The following is a 26635-nucleotide window of genomic DNA, read 5'->3' on the forward strand; positions in this document are numbered from 1 at the left end:
TTAAAATAAATTATTACAGACGATAAAAATTTGTATTCGTAATTAATCACATGATTTCAATAATTGACTTACGATTAATCACAAATTTTATATCTGTTATTAATGTACAATCATTATTTTCTAGGCTTTCATAAAAAAAATTATGGAATGAAAAAAAAAGTTAAACTAATTGAAAAAGCTCACATGAATTTTTGACGTCTATGGTCGTCAATGGCAGTGAATGAGTTAAGAACAGAACTTTTGCCCAATGGTACCAGTTTGAAATGGCTTAAAAACAAACACAGACACAGACATCTCATACACTTGTTTATTTTCGTACAAAACAATTGGCAAGATATTAATAATGCAACAATTTGCCTTTTGCTTAAATGATGAAATATTACAGGGATACATGTTCGCTTTGAAATGATGCGTAACATATGAGGAGCACACACACAAAAAACCACAAACACACACACAAACATTCACAGACACACACATTACATCCATACTATGAAAGTCCAAAGGCGGACCAACTGTCTCCATCAAACAAACAGGAAATGTCCACAGTGTCGGGGCTAAAGATGACCATTACTAACTCTGCGTGTGGTTTGACAGAGGGAAATGTGTGACGTTTGCTCGTGAATTAATTAGCGGCGAAACTGCCAGGAAATCCACGAGGCGGTGGCGGTAAGAAACATAATCAGCAGGCTTTTCATTTCTGTGTGATGTATTAAAAGAACAATAACAACACACTCTTGGTGACGGGTACATTTAAAAAGAACGACGATAGCAACCTGCTAATGCTATATGCCGAAGCGCCCTGCAAATTATGCTCGAGAGCGCGCGCGCGTTCATCTGAAATACATTGAATTGCAAAAAAATGGTAGTTTATAAAACACTGTCATAATAAAACCTATTTACAAACTTATATGTACAAGTATAATTGCTTTGACAAATAAGAACAAGGGCGAGGATACAGCATTATTTACAAAATGGATATTTACGTCTGAAATTGAAAGGTCAGCTCAGGAGTCTTATTGGTTTGATCAGTCCACAGCTTGCTGGCTCTCGTTTTTGTTCTTTCCGTACTGATGGCGTAGTGCTTTAGAGACGTAGCTGCGATGGCGTCATCATACTTCGATGAGAGTGACCTGGAACTGACCGCTAAGCACCTCCGATATCTCGATGAGGAAAGCGGACTGGTTGGTGTAGTGTTTGATGATGATGTCGTCCATATTGACGTAAATTCTGCGGGGGTGGGGGGGGGGGGGGGAGAAGAGACTTCAGTCGGCAGTTGCACAAAAGTCAAGTACGATGGAATGCATCTGCGCAAGATCCGAAGTCAAACTGAAAGCAACTGGACTTGTATTAGGCGTATATTAATCTAGAAGTCAACTGGACTCTCTAACAAAAGTTGAACAGAAGGCAATTGGACTTCTCGGTTTTCAATCAACAACCTTAACTCATTCACTGCCATTGACGACTATAGACGTCAAAAATTAATGTGAACTATTTCTATTAGTTTAACATTTTTTTTCATTTCATTAAATTTTTTATGAAAATCTAGATTTTTTTTTTGTACATTTATAACAGAAAATTATCATGCGATTAATTACGATTAAACGGCCCTTATTATTATTATTTTTTTTTAAATTAGGCCCATCAGGCGATTAAATGTTTTAATTGTAATTAATCACATGACTTCACTTGTTAACAAATGATTAATCACAAATTTTTACATCTGTTATAAATTTACAATATTTTTTTTTCTAGGTTTTCATACTCTTGTTAGCAAAAATGGAAACAAATGTTAAACTAATAGAAATAGTCAAAAGGAATTTTTGACATCTATAGCCATCAATGGCAGTGAATGAGTTAAATGCCCGGTAAATGGCGTCTAATCAACTCCTGTTAACTTAGAAATTGACTGAAAGATTGAACGTGGAAGAATTCAACTTCTTGGAGTTCAACAACATACAAAAAGTTGAGTTGCTTTCTAATTTGTGTTTGTTGCACGTCAATTGGACTTCTTGGTGTGTTGAAGGAGAAGAAGAAGAAGAAGAAGAAGAAGAAAACTGAAAAATATGAAAAATAGAAAGCCTTGTCGGTATTTAATAACTTAAAAATGTCTAATTAGACCTTTTGGGGGTTTTGTTTTTGTTTTTTTTCTTTTTCTTGTGTCTTGTTTGACTGCACCGTTCTGGTTTGTGTGCTCAGTTTGAATTGGATGTTAAGATAAGATGAAGAATAGAAGAAGATTTTGATTTTAAAAAAATGACATTTTTTTTACCGCTCTTATTTACATTCTTTTCATAACACACAGCTCGGCAAGAGCAATTAAATAAATAGATTAAAAAAAAAAAAGCTTTTACATCAGAACATCACTAAAACATAGCGCCGACAACCACACACCCATCTTGGTCTGGCTCGAAACAAAGTTTAAAACCCGGCCTTCTCTCTTGATCTGGCCCTTGTGGTTGAAACCATAAATAAAAGAGTGCTTGTGAAAAACGACTTTGCATTGGGTAAAAACCCTATCAACCAAATCAAAAACAGATCGCAAACGCTCGCACTGATAGAAACAATGAAAAACTGTTTCCCTGTGTCCCCAGAAGGGGCAGGCATCCTCCACGGCTGGGTTTATCGCGGATATAAAGAAGAAGAAGAAGACACAGAAGAAGAAGAAACAGAAGAAGATTAAGAAGAAAGAAACAGAAAAAGATGAAGAATAGAAGACGAAAAAGAAGAAGAAGAAACAGAAGAAGAAAGAAAGAAAGAAAGAAACTTCTCGGTAGGTCTTTGTTTTGGTTGTCACCAAGCTAGCTGAAGTTCAATGTCCTTCTTTTCTTTATTTTGGTGTTAGCCTTCCCCATGTGTCATAGAAGGCAACTGGATTCCTTCAACAACCTGTAAAAAGTCGAATTGCCTTTTCTCTTAAGTTTAATTGAAGGAAATTCAAGTTCTTCTTGGGGTTTCGACAACCTAGCGTACAATGAGTCCAGTTCATTTTCTTCTCATAAATTTCAAGAATCGAGCTCAAGTTTTCTTGCTTTCTAGATTGTTTAGTCAAAGGTGCCATAGAATTCTTCTTGGTCTCAACACTCTCAAAGTAGTCCAATTGTCATCTATTCATATCGTCTTTTACTCCAGGTTTGTGGCCGGCTAAAGGCACAACACAATACATCTTATTGGTCTTAATAAAGTGGGTCACGCAATCTTTTGCCTTACGTAACTACTGGCCGTCTATCTCCGGCATCAGCCTTGTCTCTCGTAAATCACGGCAGTTTGACTTTTTCTCCTCCCTTGCCTTGCCTTGCCCTCACCTGTGAGCCCTTCAAAGACTATAATGAGTGAATTAGTGGCGCGCTCATGCGCTACGCCTGCAGGCTGGAGGCCGATTGAAGACGGCGAGGGAGGGGAATTGCCGAGAGAATGTAACTCAACCTGTTGGCTCGGCTTCTGGCCCCTACGGTGACAAGCGGCAGGGAAAACAGAGGGAGACTGTCTTGTCTTTTCTCAAATTAGAACTGTAAGTAACTATTTCGTCCCCAACAGCGCGGATATACTTTTAGCTGCATGTGTGATGGTAGCGCTCATCAAATAGAATTACAATAGCGGGAAACCGCCTTAAACCGATTTATTGGAAAGTGCAAACGCAACAATCAGCATGACTCATCTTCAGGACTTTTGTAGTATTTATATCCTTCCTTTTAGTCGTATTTTTTTTTTCCTTAAGGGGGAGCTGCAATTAACACATTCCTTGAGGCTGAGCCAGACCGAGCAACCAACCCAGCTGGTCTGTCAACTTGAGATTCCGCAAAAGGAACTCAACATGGAGTCCCATGAGTCAAGCAAGAAAAACATAATAGACGCTCACCCTCGTTTGCATTTCTTGTAGATTTTCCCAATGGTGTCTTCTTGCATGCCGTACTTTTCGGAAATCTGACGACGGAAGAAAAGATGATGGGTTTGCGTCATTGTCTTCCGAAAGGCAATACCAAACATTTGGTCTGTTTTTAGTTCATCGGGGATGCACTCACAGCTTCTCGCAGGCCCGACAACGTTGCCGTGTTGAGCATGAGCGCGTCGAAAACCTCTTCGGCGGCTCTCCTCACGTACAGCAGAACTTTTTGGGAAGGAAAACCAAACAGAAAACATTGAGCATCTCGGATTGGCTCCGCGACCGCCAAAAAAGTTCTTACTTCTTTGGGAATCGTCTCTGCGTGCTTGCTTGCCAGGTGGAGAGCTGCTCTGCTCTCTGTCAGAGTACAACCTCTTCATAGATGTTCTGAACACACAAAGACAAACATGTTACGCCAGGGATTCCCATATACGGGCGCACGGGCAAATAAAGAAATATTCACTTTGATTAATAGCCGAGAGTGAATTGTTGAAGTTTTGGGGGCATTGTTTTGTCATATAAGGATTTATTGGCTATCAATGGTGCCAACTGTGTTACGTTCTCAAATGTTTGGGAATGGCTGTTTCAGATTCATAAATTTCTGCTTGGGAATTGCTATAGGTGCTATAGGAGGAGGTGCGCCAACTTTTGTAGGAACTATGGAACTTGAAAAGTCTGGAAATCGTTTCTTAAGATGGATACAGTTCTGATTGTACATTATTATTGTCAGGTTTTGGGAGGGACATGCTTAACAAGTTTGGGAAGGGATGCTTTGAGGGGGTGCACCACTCAAAATGTATGTTGAAAGGCTGATAGATTCCTCATTGGAAATGGCCAGTACCAACACGGTTTCAATATTAAAAGCAGGGTGCGCCACTGATACATTTCTAAATGTACATTGCAACATTTAGAGATGAGCTTTTTTTTTTTTCCACGCTTACCTTTCGTTCTCGTCCATAGGCGTGGCCTGCAAAAGTAGGACACAAAGATCTGATCAGACAGCTGATAAAGACATTGCTTCATGCCCCCCCCCCCACCCTCCCCTTTTGTAATGTGCTCATAAAGGAATGTTATCGCTGCAAGACGACTGCGTTTCCCATAACCTCAGTGAGGAAACAAAGACTCGCTCACTGATTTGGCTGAAGATGTTGCTACTGCTTCATTAATCTGAATGGAACGCCTCCGAGGTTTTATAAGTCGCACACTCGCTGCATTATATAATGCATAAACTACACAGTGTGGGAACGGCGGCTTGTCTGAACAGCGCTGTTGTGTGTGAGAAATAAGATGAGGGCGGCGCATGGGTCTCGCGAGGTGCTGACGTGCCAGGTGTGGAGGCCCTCATCGTCTCTGCGGCGGCTTGCGTTTGGTTTCGACTCCAATTAGCTCACCTCACTTTCACTATCCCCTCCCTTTTCCCACACCGACTTTTCCCACCGCATACTTTCCCACACTTTTTTCCCCCTCCCCGTGCCTGAGCTTCAGGGATGAGCGACGGGTCGGGAATATGACTCACGCAAGGGGAGGCACCTTGATTCATTCAAAAAAAAAAAGAAAGAAGATGAATGTGGGAAGCCTACCATGCGTTGTAAGCTAGAGAGATGTGCCTCTGGGATGAAGAGGACCGGCTGGGTGATGTGGTCATCCATGGTATGGAAGAAGGTGCAGTCGCTACCCATGGAGCTGCTCACTAAAGACTTGGCTGAGAGAAAAAAAAAGGAATGTTACAAATGATAATTTTAAGACAAGGAATAATCCATCCATCTATTTTCTATATGCTTGTAGGGTGAGCTGGGACACTCACAATTGGCGTCATTGTTTGTCTTCCCTCCCCTCCTCTTGCTCCTCTTCCTCTCCTCATCGCGCATCTTCCTCTCAGCCCCCTGATGACGCACCAAACAGCAAAAAAGTTGAAATGAAACTGAAATGACGATAATACTTTCCGGCACCCGAAAACATCTCATAATTTATATTTTGTTTTTAATTCAGAAAATTGCACCATATTGTATACAAAATATCGTAAAACTACAGAGACCCTAAAGTGACATGCATCTCATTAGGACAAGAAAACGTTGTTGTTCCAAACGAGAAACTTTCTCGTTAGGATAAGGAAACTTTATTGTTCTAACGAGAAACTTTCTCGTTAGGACAAGAAAACGTTATTGTTCTAACACGAAACCTTTTCGTTAGGACAAGAAAACTTTATCGTTACAACGAGAAACTTTCTCGTTAGTACAAGAAAACTTTATTGTTCTAACACGAAACTCTTTCATTAGGACAAGAAAACGTTATTGTTCCAACGAGAACATTTCTAGTTAGGACACAAAAACGTTATTGTTCCAACGAGAAACTTTGTCGTTAGGACAAGAAAACTTTATTGTTCTAACGAGAAACTTTTTCATTAGGATGAGGAAGTAGTCCATTGCATGCTAGAATGGCAGATCCTATAACTACATTTTGGTTTCCATTTCTGAGTTACCTAGTTTGGTAATATTTTCACCCAGGACTTTATTATAAGGATATTGCTGTTTTACTTAACAGTTGTCACCATTATGTTGTGTCTGAGACATTTAAAACATCTGAGGTCTTGTAGTCTGCTAAATAAGCTATACCGCTCGCAGGTAAAGAAGTTTGGTATGAAAAAATGTGAAAGGACGATAAAGTTTCTCATTCTAATGAGAAACATATTTCACCCCGCATGTCACTTTAGGGGTGAAGTATAAAAACACAATAAAACACAGTGTTTTTTTGTTTGTTTTTAACGTACTGTGTACTAGTGCATATGCGTACAAATTGTTGTTGGATGTGGAGGTTAGGGTTCGGTCCGAATTTTGGCTCGCATTACAAAGCAAAAATAAATAAATAAATCAACCAAACTAAAGCTCGTAACTTGAAAAACCTCACGTTGGGACAGTCCAAGCCAAGGTACGCCTTCATGGTTATTGACCAAGGTTGAATGCGAAGACATACCTTATCGCAGAAAATCTTGACTTGGCAGGCGGCTCTGTGTATGAGCTGATTGTTCCCAGAGCTGAAGTCGTACGTGTCGATCTGCAGGTTGAGGGGCAGGCCCTTCACACCCTTCTGTGACGAGAAGTCGGTGCTTAGCGAGTTGATGCCGATAAACACCTGCAGGAAGACAAAAAAGACAACATTTGTGTTAGCATTTTTTTCCCCGGTCTCACTGGGAATGTGATGACAGGTTCAAGGCCTGTGGGCCAATCATAACAATGCAAGAGATCAGCACATAGAAGATTCTTTTTGTTTGGTGGATGATGTTGTTTGTTCATTCATTTTTACTTTCACTTATTCTGCGCTCCCAGGGTAGGAGTCAATTGGGGTTACTAGCACATTTTTGATACTTCTACAGCTTGGGAATACCGTCTTGTTTTCCTGATTCACTCGACATGCAGCAGGTTTTTTACCTGCAGCCCCACCCCAAATGCCTTTGAGCCATAGAGAAAAGAGAATTGGCCTTCTGCGGCGGTGACAGAGCCTCGGGGCCAAAAGACATTTCTTGGATTCTTACCCTCCCTCCTCAGCCACTCCTTCCGTCTTTCTTTACCCCCTCTAAATCTTCCACCTGTCCGCACTATCTTCGCTACGTGGGGTTTGTTTTGTGTTGTTTTGTACCTTGGCTTCTTCGTGAGGGTTCCAAATGAAGGAGAGGGCGTTGAAGGCCACCTCCTCAATGTTGCTAATGCCGGTGAACACTTCTTTGTAGTCGGCTATGAAATGGTGTCAAAGAAGTAAAAGTGAGGCTTCAATGCAGTCAGTGTTTGCTTGGTCATGTCTGATCAGTCGACCTACCGATGTCAATGACCCTCTGCTTGACAGTCGGCTGGCGCGCATGCCAGTGGTTCCAAAAGCGGAGCTGCATTTCTGGCGTCTTGTCATTCTCAAACACGGCCATCACCACCGTCTGCAGGAGGATAGAAAGAAAGAAACGTGAATAGGTGTCTGGTTGATAAGAAATCATTCATCACTCCAAATCCTTCTTTTCTGCTCCCATTGTCATTGCCTGTTTACCGTGACCCGCCACGAGATTGCGTATATTATTTTCCATGCATGGGTTTGACAAAGAAAAGATTGTCACCTTACGTTTAAAAAAACACCACACCTTCCCTCGCTCCTCAGCCTTGTTTTTGCGCACACGTCACCTGACTGTCACCTGACTATAAATATCACAGAATGTCCTGGCCGAGTGTGAGCAAGAAATTAGTCACCCTGTAGACGGTTCCTTGGGAGGGACACTTATTTGGGAAGATTGACACTTTGGAACAATCGTCCATCATTTGAAAATGCTCAACATTAAACAAAACTGGGCCTCTTCTAAGTTCTCACCTTGACTTTGGTAGAAGTCATGAGGGTGCTGCTGTCGACCCCTTGCAGGGTGATCGGGTAGAATTGCCCCTTATTCAGGTAGACCATGGGTAACTCGCTGGATTTGTACGGGGAGGCCGAGGGAGCGCCCAAAGAAAATTGGAACTCGCTCCTGTACGTCTCAGGTGGCGAGCCAGAGTAGGATCCCGAGTAGACGGGACTGGAGTGGTCCTCGGGGAAGGGCTCATTGTAGGCAAGAGTCTAAGAACCGCACAAAACAACGAAAACATATTAGAAACGGCAAATTTTCTGAGGGGAAAAAAATCTTTGGGAGATCGCGTGGTGTACCTCCGCGCCGGGATCGTGGAACGCGCTGCTCTCAGGCCATTTCTGGAGCAAAGAGTCGAAGATGATATTTAGCTCCTGCTTGTCGCTGTCCGCCGCCACGCTGGTCAGGGTGGCGTAGGTGTCGGCGCTGGGGGGCAGGGAGACTGGCAGGGAAGGGTTCTGCTTGGATCCCAACACCTCGAGGGAGTAGCTGGCGGGAATGCTCTCAGAGAGGATCTTCATGACGTTGGCGGACGTCTCCAATGAGACCAGGTCATTGCTTGGAGTCCTGGGGGTGGAGAGAAAGCTGATTTGGTTGGATCAGGATGATCGCAAGTAGCCTGCGATCTAGTACGTCATTTGTCTAGTGCAGAAGTCAGCAACCTTTCCTGTTAAATGAGCTTTTTTAGGCCAAATAAATATATTAGACGATAGTGATGAGGGAAACATTCCTTTACTTCTACCTTTTGTCTTTAGTTTTCGGTGTGTAATTTTTCATGCATTTTTACACTTTTCTGCCTTTCTGTTAAATTTCTGACATTTTTATGGATATATTATGGCTATTGTTTGACATTTTTTCTGCCCTTTTTGCAAGCAAATTTCTGATATTTTGGGCAATTTTGTGGACATTTTATAGTAATTTGGGGGATTTCTTTTTTTGTGTGTGAACATTTTAGTTACTTTTTGGATGTTTTTTTTCACTTTTCTGGCAATTCCCAAAATATTTCATAATAATTTTCTGACTTCCTTTTGTTTTTGGACATTTTAGGTTACTTTTTGAACATTTTCTTTTCTGCCTTTTTTGTTCAATTCTATGACATTTTTTGGCAATTTCATGGACATTTTATGGTAAATTTATGCTTTCCCCTTTCCTTTTTGGACATTTTAAGTAATTTAAAAAAATCCTGACAATTTAAAAATTTGGACTCTGACAATATTTAATTATTCATTATTGTTTTAATCCAATTCATTAATTCATTTGAAGAATATTTTATCTAAAGAATACAACCAGTTCAGGGTGTACCCTGCCTACTGCCTAAGGCCGGCTGGGATAGGCTCCAGCACCGCCGTGACCCTTGTAAAAATAAGCGGTTAAAAAAATGGGTGGACGGATGAATACAAATAAATATGTATACAAAAAGTATTAATTTCTACTTTCTAAAGTTCTTAGAGATCCACAGGTGAGGGACTAAAGAGCCACATGTGGCTCCAGAGCTGCAGGTTGCAAGGGTAGGAAACCCTGGTCCTGGTTTTAGTTCGGAGGAGGGAAACATCTAAAACCTGCAGGATTGCGGCCCTTAAAGATCGGACCTATGGTCAAGCGTCTCTGAGCACACACAGCTACTGCGGAGAGTCAGGGTGGGAACTATTTGTATCTTAATCCAGCTCTTGTTTGACTTTCTCTGTCGGGTGTTTAACATGTTGAAGGAGAACACTGGAGACGCTAGAGTAAGGGGCTCTATGGGGACAGAAGGAGGGGACCGCTATTGTCTGCCCAAGTGTTGTGCAACTCCTTGATGGATTTGATTCAGGGCCGTGTTTGACTTGAGGATTACCTCTCTCCTCGCTTCAATTTTTCTTTTCGTTGAATGAGCTTTTTACCTCTCTATTGGTTTGCAGATGTTACTGTTTCGGCTGAAGGCAGGAACCTTCTGCTCCTTCTGGCTCTGGAGGGATAAAATTAGGAAATGTTGAATATAAAGAGTCGTGAATGAATTATATTTGACTAGAGTCATGATGAAATTCACCTTGCACTGTTCATAAAGCATAGTTATGGCTACCATGTCGTCTCCCGGGTGGAGCCTGGGTTTGGCCAGGTTCTCCTCGGGCATGGGGCTATCCATGTACGACCAGGGGTCCATGGTGTAGTTTGTGATGTAGCGGTTATAGTTGAAGTTCTCGCTCTGACAGACCACTCCCAGAGTCCTGCGAATAAGAATCCATAAGTTTAAATGACGCCGGGGTTTGACAGAGTGAGGAAACGGCAGAAGCTGAGCCCCGAGGCGGCGCGCAGTCTCGCCGCAGAGCTGCGGAAGGTTTCGATTGCAAAAGCCACAGGACCACCCATTGACAAAACATCCACGCATCTTGTACGTTGTGGTTTCCAGTGAACGCATTCTTCAATCCTACACAAACATTCTTTATTTGTAGAACTCTTAAAAGAGATGCTTGTGGTTTTCACCTGCAGCCAAACAGAATCCCCGGGATTTAGAGGATTGGATTTGTTTGGAGAGCCCTAGCGCGACGTCGGATAAATATCCTGGCGCTCGCCAACTTAATGAAACCTCCCCCTTGAAGGTTTACCCTGGATAAACAGTTCATCAAGCGCGTTGACGGCAGCAAAAGACCACTGGCGCTTTGAAGGACTCGGACTACCGTGGGTTCACCTTAGCAAGGGTCATTTGCACTCAGGCGCACCTGTTTCTGACCTGCATACCTCAACATCACCATTAACACACTCCAAACATCTCCACAGACACAGTAAGGGTGGGAGGTGGCGCGAGGGGGGGGGGGCTTCTAGGGTTTCCCCATTATGTAATTCAATGCATTACATGCAGCCATTGCCCAGTGTCTCCATCCAACACCTCAAGAGGAGATTCCTATTTCCCGCTCTTCTTTTGTGCTCCGTGGCCTCTAGCTTAGTTTGACAAGCACAGACCCAACCATCCCATAATATCCATATCAGTTTTCCCAGCAAAAAAACAGCCCTCTTTTAAATCAAGCATCTTTCACATGGGGGTCTCGTTGCAGATACAGGAAGAAGGGGGGCTGGGGGTGTTGGCAGCGCGGAATCCAAAACATATCATCCAACTGTCTTCCAACCATAACGGATCAAAGTTACATCAAATACCACAGCAGGACTTACTCTGTCTCTTTGGTCATGTCTCCAGTCCAGGTGAGCTGGAATAGATTCCTTTAGGTTCTTTGTGATTGACTTGGTGGATGACAGGAGCCCTGAGTGACACGGCGAACGACGTGAGTGTTTTGATTGCCTCCTGACGCAGCCCACATTTGATTTATACAAGCGGCGGCCTTCCCCTGCTCTCCTCCCATTGGCCGACGTGCCTGAGACAGGTGTCTGATAGGACAGGTGTAAGATGATTAACCCCCTCCTGCCTGAAGAGAGAAACCGCCTTTGCATGTGCATATGAGCGCGCAGCACTTTGCAAGACAATCTGAGGCAAGGAGTGTTGTGAGTGTTTTTGAGGGTAGCGCATAAAAGAGCGAGATTGGGAGACCTCAGAGGCGTGAACGCTGCAGTGAGGCGCCCGCAACTCTTGCTTTTAAATGTTAATCCCTTTCCAGTTTCATACAGCAGTTTTGGTGCGTTTATTTGATGACTTAAGTGCTAAGTGGTGATAGTGCTGCATTTTAAGGACACTTCTCTAAAGAAGTTTTCTAAATCTTGTTTTTTAGATCAGCTTTTCATACATTTGTTCATGTACAACCATGCAGCTGATGTTATTATTATTATTTTTTTTAATGCACAGTTATATATATTTCATTCTGTTGCAAAATAAATATATAAATAATTTGCATGTTTAAAATGTTTTTTTTTTAAAGTGTCTTTAAAAATGTTTAATTGTAGTTCTATCCATTCTGCTTTGTTGCAGCAAAACTTTCACTAGTTTATGTGGCTGTAAAAGTGCTTTTAAGTATTTTCAAGTATTGCTTTATACTATGTGTCCATAAACATTTGTTGCAGGAAAACCTTTCTACATAAAGAATCTTTATTAGTTTCTGATAAACCTTTCAGAGCCTTTGAGTAACTGTAACTCTAAGTACATTTGGTATATACATTTTACTATGTTGCAGCGCTACAGTTTCTGAAATAAATAACAATGAATCCTTTCTCACATTCATGCATGTCTTTATGTATTTTGAAACATGGCAGATATAATATTTCTAAATAAATCAAAGAAAAATAATTGTAAATTGGCTGCAGTATAACATTAATTCCAAATAAAAAACATTGAATTTCTCACTTGTAATTAGCAAATGCATTACATTGTTTTATACTGTATGCTGTTTATATTTCATAATGCTGCAAAAATCCCATTAATAAATAGATATTAAATAGATAAATAAATAATGTGCTTCATGCTCCTTTAAATCCACTGTTATGTGTACAGCATCGATACTTTGTAATAAATAAATAATATATATATATATATAGGTATAAAAAAAAGAAAAATATGTAGAAATGTTAATCCATATATATATATATATATGTATGTATGTATATATATATGTGTATATATATATGTATATATATATGTATGTATATGTATATATATATATGTATGTATATATATATATGTATGTATATATATATATATATGATTTTTTTTAAATATATATAATTATTACGATACATATATTTATTTATTTTTGCAGACAAACTTAATAATGAAACTGAGTGGGAAGAATTTTTTTATTTTGCAAGTCAATTTACAGTATATGCCCCTAAATTTTCCATTTAAGTTTTTACAAAACTTCAGGTTAGGGGCTAAAATACTCCAAGCAAAAATATATAGATATACTGTAGATATAAAATGTACATACACAAATAGATTACATTAGCCAGTAATCAAAGTGCTTGACTTGCAATATAATGAATTTAAATCACACACAATTTAAATCGCAGCTTGAACGTTATGAGGTCTTCACGTCAATCAGGCATAACATCAAAACATCCACCCACGCATTTACACGCAAACACTCTCTCACACACGCACACACACTCACTGGCTTAGCCACAAAAGCAGGTGGTAAAAAAAAGGAAGACTCCTCCTTATCCTTACTCGGCACACCTTCATTCCTCCATGCTACTGTGTCTTTCTAATTTAAAATTATTTAAAGCAATTTATTGACTTCATCAAAAGTTATTTCTGATGCGCGACCGATTCACACAAAGTAGGGGAGACCTGGGCTAGTTGTATCACTTTTTATAGTTTTGTTTATTATATTATAATTTATTATTATATTATATTATTATTTATTGGAATCAATACATCACATATAAACAAAATGTATACCAGATGAAAGACCAAAGCCTAAGGTATATTTTTTTGTATTCATGTTTACATTTTCATACCTTGTGTCAGTGCAGAGTTATAAGCCATCAAATAGAGGGAGTGGACATGTGACATGTTGTCCCACCATTGGGTAAGTTGTCAAACTATATGGGGTAAGATGTCACACTGGATTTTACAACTAAAAAAACAAGGAGAAAATTATCCTTATTCTGCTGTTTTTTTCGATTAATGTATGTATTAATGGTTCCTCATGAAACTTAAACCAGTCCTGACGTGGGCCTACTGTAGTTCCAACAACTAGAAAATAAAATTTTAAACTATAAAACAAAACCTGGCAAACTAATTTCCTCACTCTTCAGACACAACATCTGAAGGGCAATTCTGGCATATGTAAACCGAGTTGCCAGAGGTGCATTTTTCATTGGCCCGTTCTTTGCATATGTGACAACAAACCCCAAAATGACTGAGACAAGTTGCCCTAAACGACCATGTTGTCTAATACTTGCTCTAGTTTAAAGTTAGCTTAAAACAGAGCAGTGACTGAGGCATGACAAGATGCCTGAATCTCTCCTCTAACGAGTCCACATGATTTGCTGCTAGAATTTGTCTATGTATGATACCTGTTTCAAAATATATGAGGTTGAAAATATTTACTTTGGGTGGTGCAAAACAGATAACTGCCACTCATGTCATCTCATAATGTGCTATTCTCTTCTCCGACAGTACACAACCCCTGACCATTTATGCGAAGCAAACTAGTATTCCACTTTTTTCGTTGCGCCCTCTGGTGGAGAAGAAAATTGCAATGTGACAACTTACCCGTGATACAACTAGCTCCGGTCAAGAAGCAATGGGTTTCTCCTTGGCCAGCTCAAGGCGTCAACGACTTTCTCCTCATCGGTTTTCTTCCACTCTGAACCCCGATCCCCACCCTCATTAGCACAGGACATTAACACATGAAAAAGATTCTCTTTATCATGCTCCTTGATGTCCTTCCAAACACATTTGCAGTAGAGACTAACAGTGAAGTGTACTAAATGTAGGGTGACATGATTACTGCGAGAATGTATCGTTATTAGGCTCTGGTAACTATATTGTGGAACATGTTCATATTATATATGCTATTCTGCCATATTGTTTCTTCAACTCTTTCACTTTCATTTCCAAGCGTGCGAAGGTCGTTAAAGATGGACGCGTAGATATGAGTGTGTCATTCTCTGAAACTCCCGTCGTGCAGTGAGAAACTCACGGCCTGGCATCCCTGACGCATTGGTTCAATGTATAGATTGTGAACGTATGTGCGTGTGTGTGTGTGTGTGTGTGTGGGAGCATGCATGTTCAGCCAAGCATGGCGACACACAAACAGCCGTCATGAAGGCCCTTACGCGCCACCGCCACGGAGAAGGGCTTCTCTCAACAGCTCTCCGCCTCCTCCTTCCTCCTCTTTCACCTACGTTTTTTGCCTTTTCCTTCCTACTCTTCCTTTCGCTACTTCAGAGAGGTTGTGCAATGACACACCACAGAGGAGAGTCAGACATTGTCTTCTGTCTCACAAGCCCTTACATTGCCATTTTAATTTAATTTTATTTATTTGTATTTATTTGTATTCATTTTTTATTATAATTTTTATATAATTTTTATTATTATTATTATTATTATTATTATTATTATTTTTTGTTTGTTTTGTTTTTTAGTTTTACTTTTTTCACAATTGTATATAACTTTTTCTTCTTTTATTTTTATTTTTATTACAGATGTTTTTAAGTACTTTATGTGGCAACAAAAAGCATCCCGTTGAGATTTTAGAATCATCCGCAAATGCGCTCACTCGATCGGCATGCGTTATGCAGCTTTCCAAAGACTGGGGTTTCAGATTTGATCATATGTAATTGTGTTGTGTCGGTAGTTGTCATGCTTTAGATTTCCTTGTTAACTCAAAAGGAATGCAGAAGCAGTGTGGCAAATAAAAATGTTGAGATTGTGATGGAACTAATTACTTTTAAATAGCTACAGTAACGCCATACAGTTGGAGGTAATCCGCCCGTTTTGTGCATGTGTGTATATGTACTTAAATGTATACATAAAATGTGTTTATTGTTTTAAATAAATCAATTATTTATTGAGATACAGTAATAAAAAAAATCAGAATCTAGGGTGAAAAATCAGCTAAATTACAGCTAAATCCAGTTAGATTTGTGTGATTGAAATAGCTTGACCCCTGTAAGGTGCTCCAACCCTCACTTTTTGTTTGGTCGGACAGCAGAAAGGCTCCAAAGGTCTTCGAGACCCCCCCCCCCCCCCCTACAGTTCCACCTGCAATACCCCCACCCCACGGCAGCCCCTTTCCTTTTGAAAATTCCTCCTTCTAGCCACCAGGAACCACTCCCAGAAACTCTTGGTCCAAAGTGACAGATCATTATAGTGAATGAAGGAAGATTACTGAGGCAGGTGTGAGGAAGCTATAGGACATACTGTATATCCAAAAACAAACAAGCTCTGATTTTGCAGAGTTGATGAAAATTGAAACTTAATTTAATCTTCTTTTTTTGGGGGGGAGTATGTTTTACATGGTTGAAGTTTGATCGCAATTGGACAAAACCGACAGGAGAGTGTCTGGAAATGTCCATAACGATCCTAAAGTACCCATTCCAAATCAAAACAACAGACTTCTTCTACGTTACTGTAGCTATTTAAAAGCAATTAGTTCCATCACAATCTCAACATTTTTATTTGCCACACTGCTTCTGCATTCCTTTTGAGTTAACAAGGAAATCTAAAGCATGACAACTACCGACACAACACAATTACATATGATCAAATCTGAAACCCCAGTCTTTGGAAAGCTGCATAACGCATGCCGATCGAGTGAGCGCAATTGCGGATGATTCTAAAATCTCAACGGGATGCTTTTTGTTGCCACATAAAGTACTTAAAAACATCTGTAATAAAAATAAAAATAAAAGAAGAAAAAGTTAAATACAATTGTGAAAAAAGTAAAACTAAAAAACAAAAAAACAAACAAAAAAAACAAAACAAAAAAAAATAATAAAAATAAATAAATAATAATAATAATAATAAAAAAATTATATTAAAAAATTATAATAAAAAATCATGTTTCATGAGTTGGTGACTTTTTTGTGGGTCTCCTCATGATAGACAGGCATGCAATTTTTCATATCAAGCCAATTAATGGGGATTTTGCTAAACTATGGGTCAAAAATGGACTGATCCTCTACTTGAGTCAATCTGACCCAACTTTGAGTCAAGAAATGTGTCTTTTCATGTAAAGCAACTCATAAATATTGGTCAGATCCTTGGGTCATTTTGTATAAAACAACCCAGAAAGTCTGGTCAAATTGACCCATAACGTGAATTGGTCTATTTTTGATCCATAATTGGGTTACTTTTGACCCAACTGTTTTTAGAGTGCAGGCTCACTGATTCTTTTACAGCGTGGGCTTTGAGGATTTTTGCATGTTACTAAGTGAAAGCGGCTTCTTGGACTGAATTTTCAAAATGTCTCAGAGTTTTTGAAAACGTCTGTTCAAATTGGCAAAATGGTGGCTTCAGACCAAAATGGTTGACTTCCTGTGTTTTCCAGGATATGGCTTCTTGAGATGTTTTTGTGGGTCCACTCATAATAGACATGTCCAACAAATTTCATGTTGTTATTGTTGTTATTGGGAATATATTTTCAAATTGTTTTGTATGTCTTTGAAAGACCCCTGGAAATAGGAAAGGTCTAAAATGGTGGCAACACAGTAAAATGGCTGACTTCCTATGCTTTTTGGGGTGTTTGCTTCCTGAGACTTTTTGGAACATACTATCATGACAGACATATTACGACCACATTTCATATTGTTCAATGACACTGGCTTCAGGGGCTCCATTTTCTTTTAAATTTTATAGGAGTAGTTGAATGACCCTAAAATGGCGGCTCCAACCCAAAATGGCCTCCTTCCTTCATCCTTTACTTTTTGAAACATTTTTGTGTAAAATAATGATAGACATGTCTACCCAATTTTATGTTGCTAACAGAAGCAGGCTTTACTTGAGCTTTTGTTGTTGTTTTTAATTATTGAGACACTTTTTTGAGAGCACAACTACTTGCTTAGGCTTTATTAAAACCTCAGAAGAACTGGCGTAGAAAGGCCAAACTCATTAATTCTCCTAACATACAATTAAAAACAATTTAGCATAACCCCAGAGGTCTTAGATTAGCAAAACGGGTTTCCCAGCCCTGATTTACTGAAGACATCATTTGGGGTCTATTCTGCAACTTCAAAGTTGAAGTGCCTGAATTCCATATTCACGTCGACCTCAGCTCAGGTCACGGCTCGCCTCAGGCAGGGGAAAGCTGCGGTGGAGAAAATGATGCTAACGTTGCTCAACACGCTTCTCTGAGCTGCGCCTAAGGGGAAGTTGTTGACACGGCATCTGCGTGCTACTTATGTGAGGGAAATGCATGTTTCATAAATGCTGTTGAGGAAAATACTCGCATTAGGAATGCATTGTATAAAAATATAGTTGTATTGTAAGTTGGGAGTTACAATAGAATAGTATGAAAATAAATAAAGACCCTTTAAAAGTTACTCATAATAGCAAATCTCACACCAACTATTGGACAATTATTGACCATTTAACAAGACCATTTAAATTTTCGGATTAAAAAAAATAAATTGCAAAACTTTTTTATGTAAAAAAATGGGCATGTAGGCTACCTGCTTGCTTATATTTTGAAATTAAATGCTGGTAATTTTTTTTAAAGTTTTTTTTTCCTTTTAATTTTTTTTTTTAAAATATATAGAAAGATGAAAATACAAAAAAAGTATTTAAAAAATGTTTTACTGAACAACAAATATACTGTATATTTTATGTGTATTTGTTTATACTGTACATATTTAAATTAATTTTAGCCAACTGGCTTTAGTGGAAAGTCCCTAACATTTTATAAGCCACTCAATAAAATACAGAATTTACATCTTACATCAATTACAATTATTGACAGTTTGTGCTTTTTTTTTGCTTTTTTTAAAGATTATTTTCATTACTGTACATTGATTTTTAATGGAGTATTATTAGTAATTATATGTATGCAAGCATTAAAAAAAAAATCACGTACAGTATTTATATATTAATTTTTACATTCATTTTAGAAATTTTAGATTTTTTTTAATGGCTATTATTTTCTAGCAGATTATTTCCTCATAATGAGGCATGTCTATTTGGAACACCTCTTCAAGTAACCAAATATAGTTCCTTGTCTTATAGAGCTCCTCAAGTTTTCCCTAATTATCTTGCATGCAACCATGCCAAAACGCTATAACTCAAGACCAAAAAAGTATTTGCCCAAATAAGTTAGTTTAATTTAATTGGAAAATAAATGCATGTGTGCTTTCCTTGTAACAACATAACATTTTGTGCAAGTAAATTCTCTTGAACCAACCGCAAGTGTACATGTTAGTGTCCTTTCCCGCCTTCATTCTTTCGTTTCATTAGCACACACAAGTGCACTTTCCTCTATTTTTATACATCTGCCATGAGTGCATCAAAAGGTGCCGCTAAGATTATAGTGTGTGTGGAATGGCACGCACTCACACGCAAACACGGCCGTCAGTCACATCAACAACAATACTTGCAGCGGACACCAACAAAGAGATCGGAGCAAGCGATAACGTCCGCTGCCCACATCTCCGCTCATCTGCCAAACATACCGGATAGTCGGTCACTGATATATTTATCCATTCACTCGCTTTTGTAACCGTAAAAGACACTCATGCCAAACGGTAAGAGACGCCGACAAAGCGTGCGGTTGGCGAGGTTGTGGTAAAATACGCAGACGCGTTTCTCTTTTTTTATTGTCTTTCAAGGAAGCTGACTGCGGTTCCACCCAAACGGAGAATTAACAGGTGAGCGGTGGTTGGGCTCATCTGCATATCTGGTTTCATTCACTTTGGCCCTGCAGGCCACAAGCTATCGTTGCGGTTAAACAAAAACGCGTATGTGCTGCAGCTCACGACCTTTTGGAAGTAAGTTACCACATTATTATATACCGTGACCTCCGCCACAAGGTCGAGTGTCAGGAAGTAACACATATGCGCAAATAATTTATTAATGTACTTGGGTAGACTTTTCAGTAATATGTACTTTATTTGCTTACACTTGTACTGTACCTCGACTTGTGAGTGACCCCACTTACACGTTTTCAGAGATGTGAGCCGTCAACATGCAGCAGTTGTCGGGAAGTGTACAGTTATTTAAAAAAAATTAAATACTTGCTTCAAGCTGTTTATTGCCACTCCCACTTGAAGTTTACTGGAAAACTAAACATATATCAAACTAGAATTACCCCTTTGTGTTTAACCAAATCATGTGCTTGCGAAAGTATGTTGGCTTAATGCTAACCAACAATTTGGTCACTAATTATAAATGTTTAAACAGCTTAGTGCAAAAAACAGTGCTCACATTTATTTTGTCCAATGTAAAAAAATACAATAATAAAAAGAAGACTAAAACATCTTAGTTGCAATCTTCTTCTTCTGTGTTTCATTGTCAAATATGTTAGTTAGGGCTGTATGTATTACTCTGCCCCCTGGTGGCCAAGGTGCACGATATAACACAATACAATACGGTACAACACATACAAGCATAGAGCACAATACAATGGAGTACCATTTATCTATGATGTATTCTATTTTTATTCCAGTTACTTTTTTCTCTCCAAAATATGTTCTTTAAAAGATGTAAGCATAGCAATGTAAAGTCAACATATTTTTGATTGATTGAGATCTTGGAATCTTGCAGTATGAAGTGGAAATAACAGTACAAGTCCTCTCCAGTCGTTAGCATTAGCTAATTTAGCATATTTTGTTACCCAGTTCAAGAACACGTATATATATATATATATATATATATATATATATATATATATATATATATATATATATATATATATATATGACTACATACAAGTCAAGCCAACGCAAGCTAGCTGTACTTCTACTTATCTGTACAGAATGTGAGTTTTGCCGACTATACTAGATTTATGAAAACAAGTAACGTTTGTTTGTTACTGATTACAGTAAAGTACGAGAGTTTCTAGCTTAAATATACATATACTGTATAAGGTTTTTTCAAAATGACGCGACTGGTTCAAACGCTCATGCGGTTCAAATAAGGCCTTAGGATGCCTTTCCCGGTGTTAGGCGTAACCACTCACAAGACGGCTCATACATACATCCAAATAGTTTTGGTCTGGAGTAAATTGAGATAATTGATTTTTCAGTTACAGCAAGAACACAGTGTGTTTTTGGCTCGTGTACGCAGTGAGGCAGCAGCCAGGACGAGTCCATAACAATCCACTGGAGTCTGGAGATTATTGTGTTTTTTATTTATTTTTAATTATTATTATTATATTTATTCATTTTTTTTGCAGAAACCTATATACAGTTTTGGTCTGTTGTGGAAATCCCTGCTATATGTCACAGCCAGATTACTGAAAATTAGGTCATATTAGAGTAATGTGTTACATACACACACACACACACACACATATATATATAAATATATATATAAAGCATGCATATGTAAATATAACGTAGTATTACAGTTCCTTCTTTGAACTATCACGCAACCCGAGTGACCTTGATGCTACAGTAAGTGCTAATTTCCTCGAACCCTCAGCGGCCTCCATAAAGACTTGAGGATAACATTTTGGATACAATTTCTTTCGGGCAGTCAACCTACATGCGGGTGATGAGGGTCCGCGACGGATACATTGCAGCTCGAATTCTTCTCAAGGCGCTATGGCAACAGAGCGGGACAAGCTTACATTTGGAAGTAGCTTATTTCAGTTTAATTTGGGCTTAAAGGTTCAGGGTCAAAAAGGCATTTTAGCAAGGTGCTATGTGGACTCCCTGCAATGTGAACTCAAGTACTTCATAAAAAAAAAAAACAGAAGTAACATTTCACTCGCGGAAGATGGAGGTTGATTCCGAAATAGGGTGTAAGCAAGAATAAAGACGAAAAAAAATATATATATTTTTGATGGTGGGGCTTTGTCCCATTCGCTTGAATCAGGTGCATCGGTAACGTATATTTTTACCACACGCTCTTTCATCCACAGATAGATATGAAGCGTAATATGGTTAAGTATTGTTGTAAAATACTATATATATATATATATATATATATATATATGTTCTGTATTTTTATGTTTTGGTGGTGGCCTGCTGTCTCTCGCTGGCTTAAACCCAGAAATAGATTTTTTTGTGTGGGGCATTCCTTAATGCAAATTTTGCCGACTAGTCCTGTTTTGCTAAAGTTCTTTTTTTTATCTTTCCTTTAAAAAAAAAAAAGTCTAACTGTAATCAAACCTCCATATTGTATTGTATCAAAGGTTGCGTTGTTGGCAGTGGCCCTAATGGTGAAGAAAAAAAAAAGACCTTTTGGCAAGACCTTCAATTGTAAAAGCTGAACTGTAACTATGTCTTTGTATTGGATTTGACGAGTACAGTGGTGGAGTTTTGGCCCAGTACTCCAGTATAAAAGTTGTATCGAAGCAATCCTTGTTGACAAGTATGGTGGCCCTTAAGAGTCAATAAGGCAGATTTATGACATTTTGTTCATGCAGTTCTTACAATTCTCTCATTTCTCTGTATTGTAGTGTAAGGCTAACTTTAGTAGTACCAAGAGTGGCCCTAAAATAACAAAAAGGCAGAGCACGGCGACTGTGCCGGGGTCAAAAAGTCACTGTTTGGACAGAATCATATGTTTACCTCGTGGTATGAAATTGTACACTTCAAAACACAATCTCTTACTGTGCTTCTTAACTGAGCGAGTGATTGCGGGACAGACTCAAGTGTGATCCAAGGAGGATGAGGGTAGCTTCGAGGATATGTTTCTGGGAAAACCACACTCAAGCAGGCATGAGCGCAGCTTTGACCTATTATCACATGTCAACGAGGCAGGTAGTGATTCTTCACGAATCACGATAAACATCTGGCCGTCTCTGCTGCTTCAACCCGATCACCTCTCCGTTGCACTGACTGACATTTACCCCTTCACTTCCCTCCTTCCTTCCTCATCCACGATCCTCTCTCCATCCCTCTTCCTCCGCGGATATTCCCGTGGGATAGTGGAGGAGGAGAGCTTTCCAGGACTGTTGCCTCATCATCTCAAATAAAAAAAAAAAGCCTGGAACATGTTCAGACCACCAAAATGTCTCGTTGCTTTCGCAGGAATGCCCGTCCTGAAAAAAAAGAAAAAGAAAAGAGAAGAAAAAAAGGACAGCTTCCTTTTTCCTTTTCTTTTTTCAGTGCATGATTTCATTTCCCATCACTTTGTTTTCTTTCATTTATTTACACTTTCAGCTGCTTAAAAAAAAAGAAATAAAGCCTTTATTTGCTAATTAAAGTTGTTGCTCAGAATGAACAGAATTTTAATTACAGTCAATCTAATATAAGCAAAATAATGTACATATAATCCGATTTATAAATAAATATAATAAAATTGATTATCATTTGTAAAAAAATAATAATAATAAAATAACAGTAACAAGTCAAGAAGTGTATTAGAGCCAAGAAAGAAGAATGAATAATTAATAAGAATCATAATTAAATAATCACAATTTTTTTTTATGTTTTCAGAATAAAATTGTATTTTGCCAATATTTCACAAACAAAAGTATTTTAGTATTGCAAAAAAAAAATGTAATTAAAATAATACCCTCAAATACTTATATGAGCAACAGTACTAAATTAACTCATTCACTGCCATTAACGGCTATAAACGTCAAAAATTCATTTGCACTATTTCTATTAATTTAAAAAATTGTCTCCACTTTTGCTAACAAGAGTATGAAAACCTAGACATTTTTTTATTGTACATTTAGAACAGATATAACATTTGTGATTAATCGTGAGTTAGCTATTGAAGTCAAGCGATTAATTAACATTAAAAATTTTACTCGCCTGACACGATTTAAAAAAACAAAAGAAGAAATTATTAAAAATTAGGGGCATCAGGCGATTCAAATTTGTAATCGTAATAATTCGCATGCCTTCAGTAGTTAACTCACGATTAATCACAAATGTTGTATCTGTTCTAAATGTACAATATAAAATTCTAGGTTTTCATACACTAGTTGACAAAAGTGGGGGAAAAATGTTAAACTAATAGAAATAGTTCAAATGAATTTTTGACGTCTATAGCCGTCATTGGCAGTGAATGAGTTAAAATATTTAAACTTTTCACTTTGCAATTTTGATTCCTTAAACTTAAAATGACTTGGGACCCTTATTAGAAGAAGAGAAAAAAAAAACTTGACATATCCACGTGTGATACTTGCCCATAACCTACTAGAGCCATTCACTCCCTCCCTTTTGCTTTCTCTGTCTCGGGCCCAGTTTCAGTCTACAAGTCCCAACACGCCAGGGAATTAAAAGAACCGCACACTCCTTTTTCTCCACAATCCTGCTCAACAATCACGGCGTGCCCTGCTCAAGGGCTCCAGCAGGGCGTGTTTTGCTCTGCAGACCACAGAACAGGAAGATTGACATCTCGCCACATCGTCCCTATCAACCTTTGCTTCTACAGACTTCATTCACTCCAACATTTGCAAATACAATATGGTGCAATTCTTCCATTTACAGTAACTAATGTAAGAACTACTAATACAGTAATACTGTAAAAGTATTTGTACAATGTAAGAAATGCAATTTCTGGAGAAATTGTGTGTTGCTGAAATGCTGAATGGAAATATATGGAATTGTGAAAGGATTTGGTATTGGATATTGAATGAAATGCAATCACGTGGATTGATAATGAAAGTTATGGAATGATATGGGATATTGAATGTCATGGAATGGTGTGGAATGATTTGGGTGAAAATGTGCAATATGTGATGTGGAAAGATATGGAATGATTTGGAACGATATTGAATGATATTGAATGGTGTAAAATGATACTGGTGAAAATGTTGGAATGATATGAAATAATATGGAATGATGTGGAAATATATTGCTGAAAATTATTACATTATTTTTAAGGTGAATTGAATGAACATTTTGAATTTTGAATGGGAGTGGATCTGCATTATTGATTGTGTCATTGAGAATGAACTGCCACTGGGGGGGGGGGGGCATGTTTTTTTTGTGTGTGGGGGGGGGGCTAGATTTTTTTCTTTTTTTATTACAAACAAAAAAATTGTTTGTAATTGCACAACACATTTTTTTTTTTACTAGATTTTTATTTAGATTTATTTCATTATATTTTTTATGAAGAGAATATAAATAAAAATGGTTGATTATATCTTATTTCGTCTTTTGTATTCATAATTGCTCTTTTAACCAAGCAAAATTATAGTTGATCAGAATTCTCGGTTTTTCAACAGAATTTTCAGTAGGATATACTCAAATGCTAAAATATTTGATAGCTGCAGCCCACTCAACATTTATTTGACTTGTATTTATATCGTTTAATAAATCCTTTGTCACCGGAATTAACATGCAAAATTGCGAAAATTGCTCCTCAAAGAAAAATAACGTTATTTTGAGCCTTGATGGCACCCGTGCACCTGCTATTGTCTTGAAAGATAATTCACCTGTCAGTAAGAGGCGAGGAAGGGAGGGAGAGAAGGAAGAAATGAAAAGGACTAAAGGCCAAGGCCCGGGAGGGAGGGAGACAGTCACACCTTAGAAACAAATGCCGTGTGTCACTCGTTTAAAAAAGAGAAATGCAAATGGTGCCAGAAGTGTGAACGGATGAGTGGAAGTGATGTGAGAGGGAGCACATCAGGAGGAAGGAGGAGGAAGAGAGGGAGTTGCAACAAGTCTAACCTGAATCCAAAGCTAACAAGATGCGCTGATTGCAGGGTGCTGAAAATATGGAGGGGGGAGAAAAAAAAGAAAATTAAACACAGTCTTTTGTTCCGCTTGCTTCTGCTTCGCTCGGGTTTCAGCACTTAGTGTGTTCTTTTTGTCTTTTTTGTCTTACACAAACAGACAACGCGTCAATGTGACAAGTCTCAGACAAACAAAGTCACATTTTTTTAGGTACAGTTCAGTTGTATTTAAAGTCAACTCCACAATTTTTTGGGACAACAATATGTTGTATGCACCACTATAGTGTAAACAAGGAATTCAGATTAATATTGCCTTTGTTGAATTTGAATTAAGCTGCAAAATCACTCAAAACCATCCTCATGCCTTGGCTAATGATGATGTCAGCATTTTTCTGCCTTCTGATTGGTCGGGTAACAGCAAGCAAAACACATCTGTAGACTGCATTAAATAATCACATGTATTTTGTTTACATTTTTATGTTTTTGTAGCGGGGAGCATAAACAGTTGGATTGAAGTCAAGTAAGTCATTTCTTCAGCGTAATTATGCAGCTCACTTTTCAGTCCCACCAAAAACCCTATAGAACCCTTCAATTTGGGTACCGGTCACCTCTCAAAATTATGACAAATGGTATCAGAAGTGGGATTTAGCCATGAGACCGTTGACTGCAGATGTAATGCAGCTGTCAGTGTTGTGGTCCGTGTACAGGTTCTTCAACCTAGAATAATCTGGTTCAAATCTGGCTGGAGGTTTACTCCTCAGAGTTCTGTGCCAAATGGTGTCAGAAGTGGGATTTATCTATGAGGCCATCGAGTAAGGAATGCAATTGGGTTACTGGTTTGTTTTGCCAAGTGTCCGCTTCACTGAATGTTTAAAAACAAAACTTCATCATCATACTCCTGCAAATGACACACAAAAAAAGATCAACGCTCTTTCCTTGTGCAGCGGCTAAACTGCAAAAATGTAAGCATCTTACGTTTCCCCAGTTGTATAACACTGGTGAAGGCTACGCGTAATGTAAAAAGGTATTCCAGTTATTCACAAATGACACTCTGCACAAGTCCCTGAAGCAAAAAAAAAAGAAGAAAAATTCCTAATTACAGATGAGAGAACCGACACAACGTTCACAGCGATACAGGCCAATGGACACGCCAAGTCATCGTCAAATGTTTTGCTGCTCCGCTCACAAAAATGTGCGGACTTTCCCAAACGTTCAGTGTGC

General features: G+C 38.6%; 1 protein-coding gene and 1 long non-coding RNA gene across 2 annotated transcripts; one reads left to right on the top strand and one right to left on the bottom strand.

Annotated features, from left to right (window-relative positions):
• Positions 1-293: 293 nt before the first annotated feature.
• On the bottom strand, positions 294-11555 carry grhl3 (grainyhead-like transcription factor 3). Its single transcript, XM_086095458.1, has 15 exons — positions 11400-11555; positions 10282-10459; positions 10136-10200; positions 8555-8822; positions 8228-8467; positions 7694-7805; positions 7517-7611; positions 6854-7012; positions 5688-5766; positions 5464-5585; positions 4825-4850; positions 4185-4270; positions 4023-4108; positions 3860-3924; positions 294-1230 (listed from the first exon to the last, which is right to left on the bottom strand). Exons 1-15 carry the CDS (start codon positions 11414-11416, stop codon positions 1113-1115), a joined length of 1716 nt encoding a protein of 571 aa, XP_085951584.1. The 5' UTR covers positions 11417-11555; the 3' UTR covers positions 294-1112.
• On the top strand, positions 478-24689 carry LOC147162799 (uncharacterized). Its single transcript, XR_015097151.1, has 3 exons — positions 478-669; positions 2595-2773; positions 23979-24689. It is a non-coding gene; the product is annotated as an uncharacterized LOC147162799 (long non-coding RNA).
• Positions 24690-26635: the final 1946 nt, after the last annotated feature.

Source organism: Leptonotus elevatus, chromosome 14, assembly GCF_054856555.1.
Source record: "Leptonotus elevatus isolate MCC_2025b chromosome 14, RoL_Lele_1.0, whole genome shotgun sequence".
Taxonomy (NCBI): domain Eukaryota; kingdom Metazoa; phylum Chordata; class Actinopteri; order Syngnathiformes; family Syngnathidae; genus Leptonotus; species Leptonotus elevatus.

What these genes read in the sequence shown, in the direction of transcription:
- grhl3 (XM_086095458.1), bottom strand. An exon ending in ATCTGCAAACCAATAGAGAG is followed by an intron (nt 8,823 to 10,135) that starts GTAAAAAGCTCA and finishes CTCCACCCCCAG; the next exon opens with GACTCCAAGCAATGACCTGG. An exon ending in TCTCTAGCTTACAACGCATG is followed by an intron (nt 4,851 to 5,463) that starts GTAGGCTTCCCA and finishes CTACTTTTGCAG; the next exon opens with GCCACGCCTATGGACGAGAA.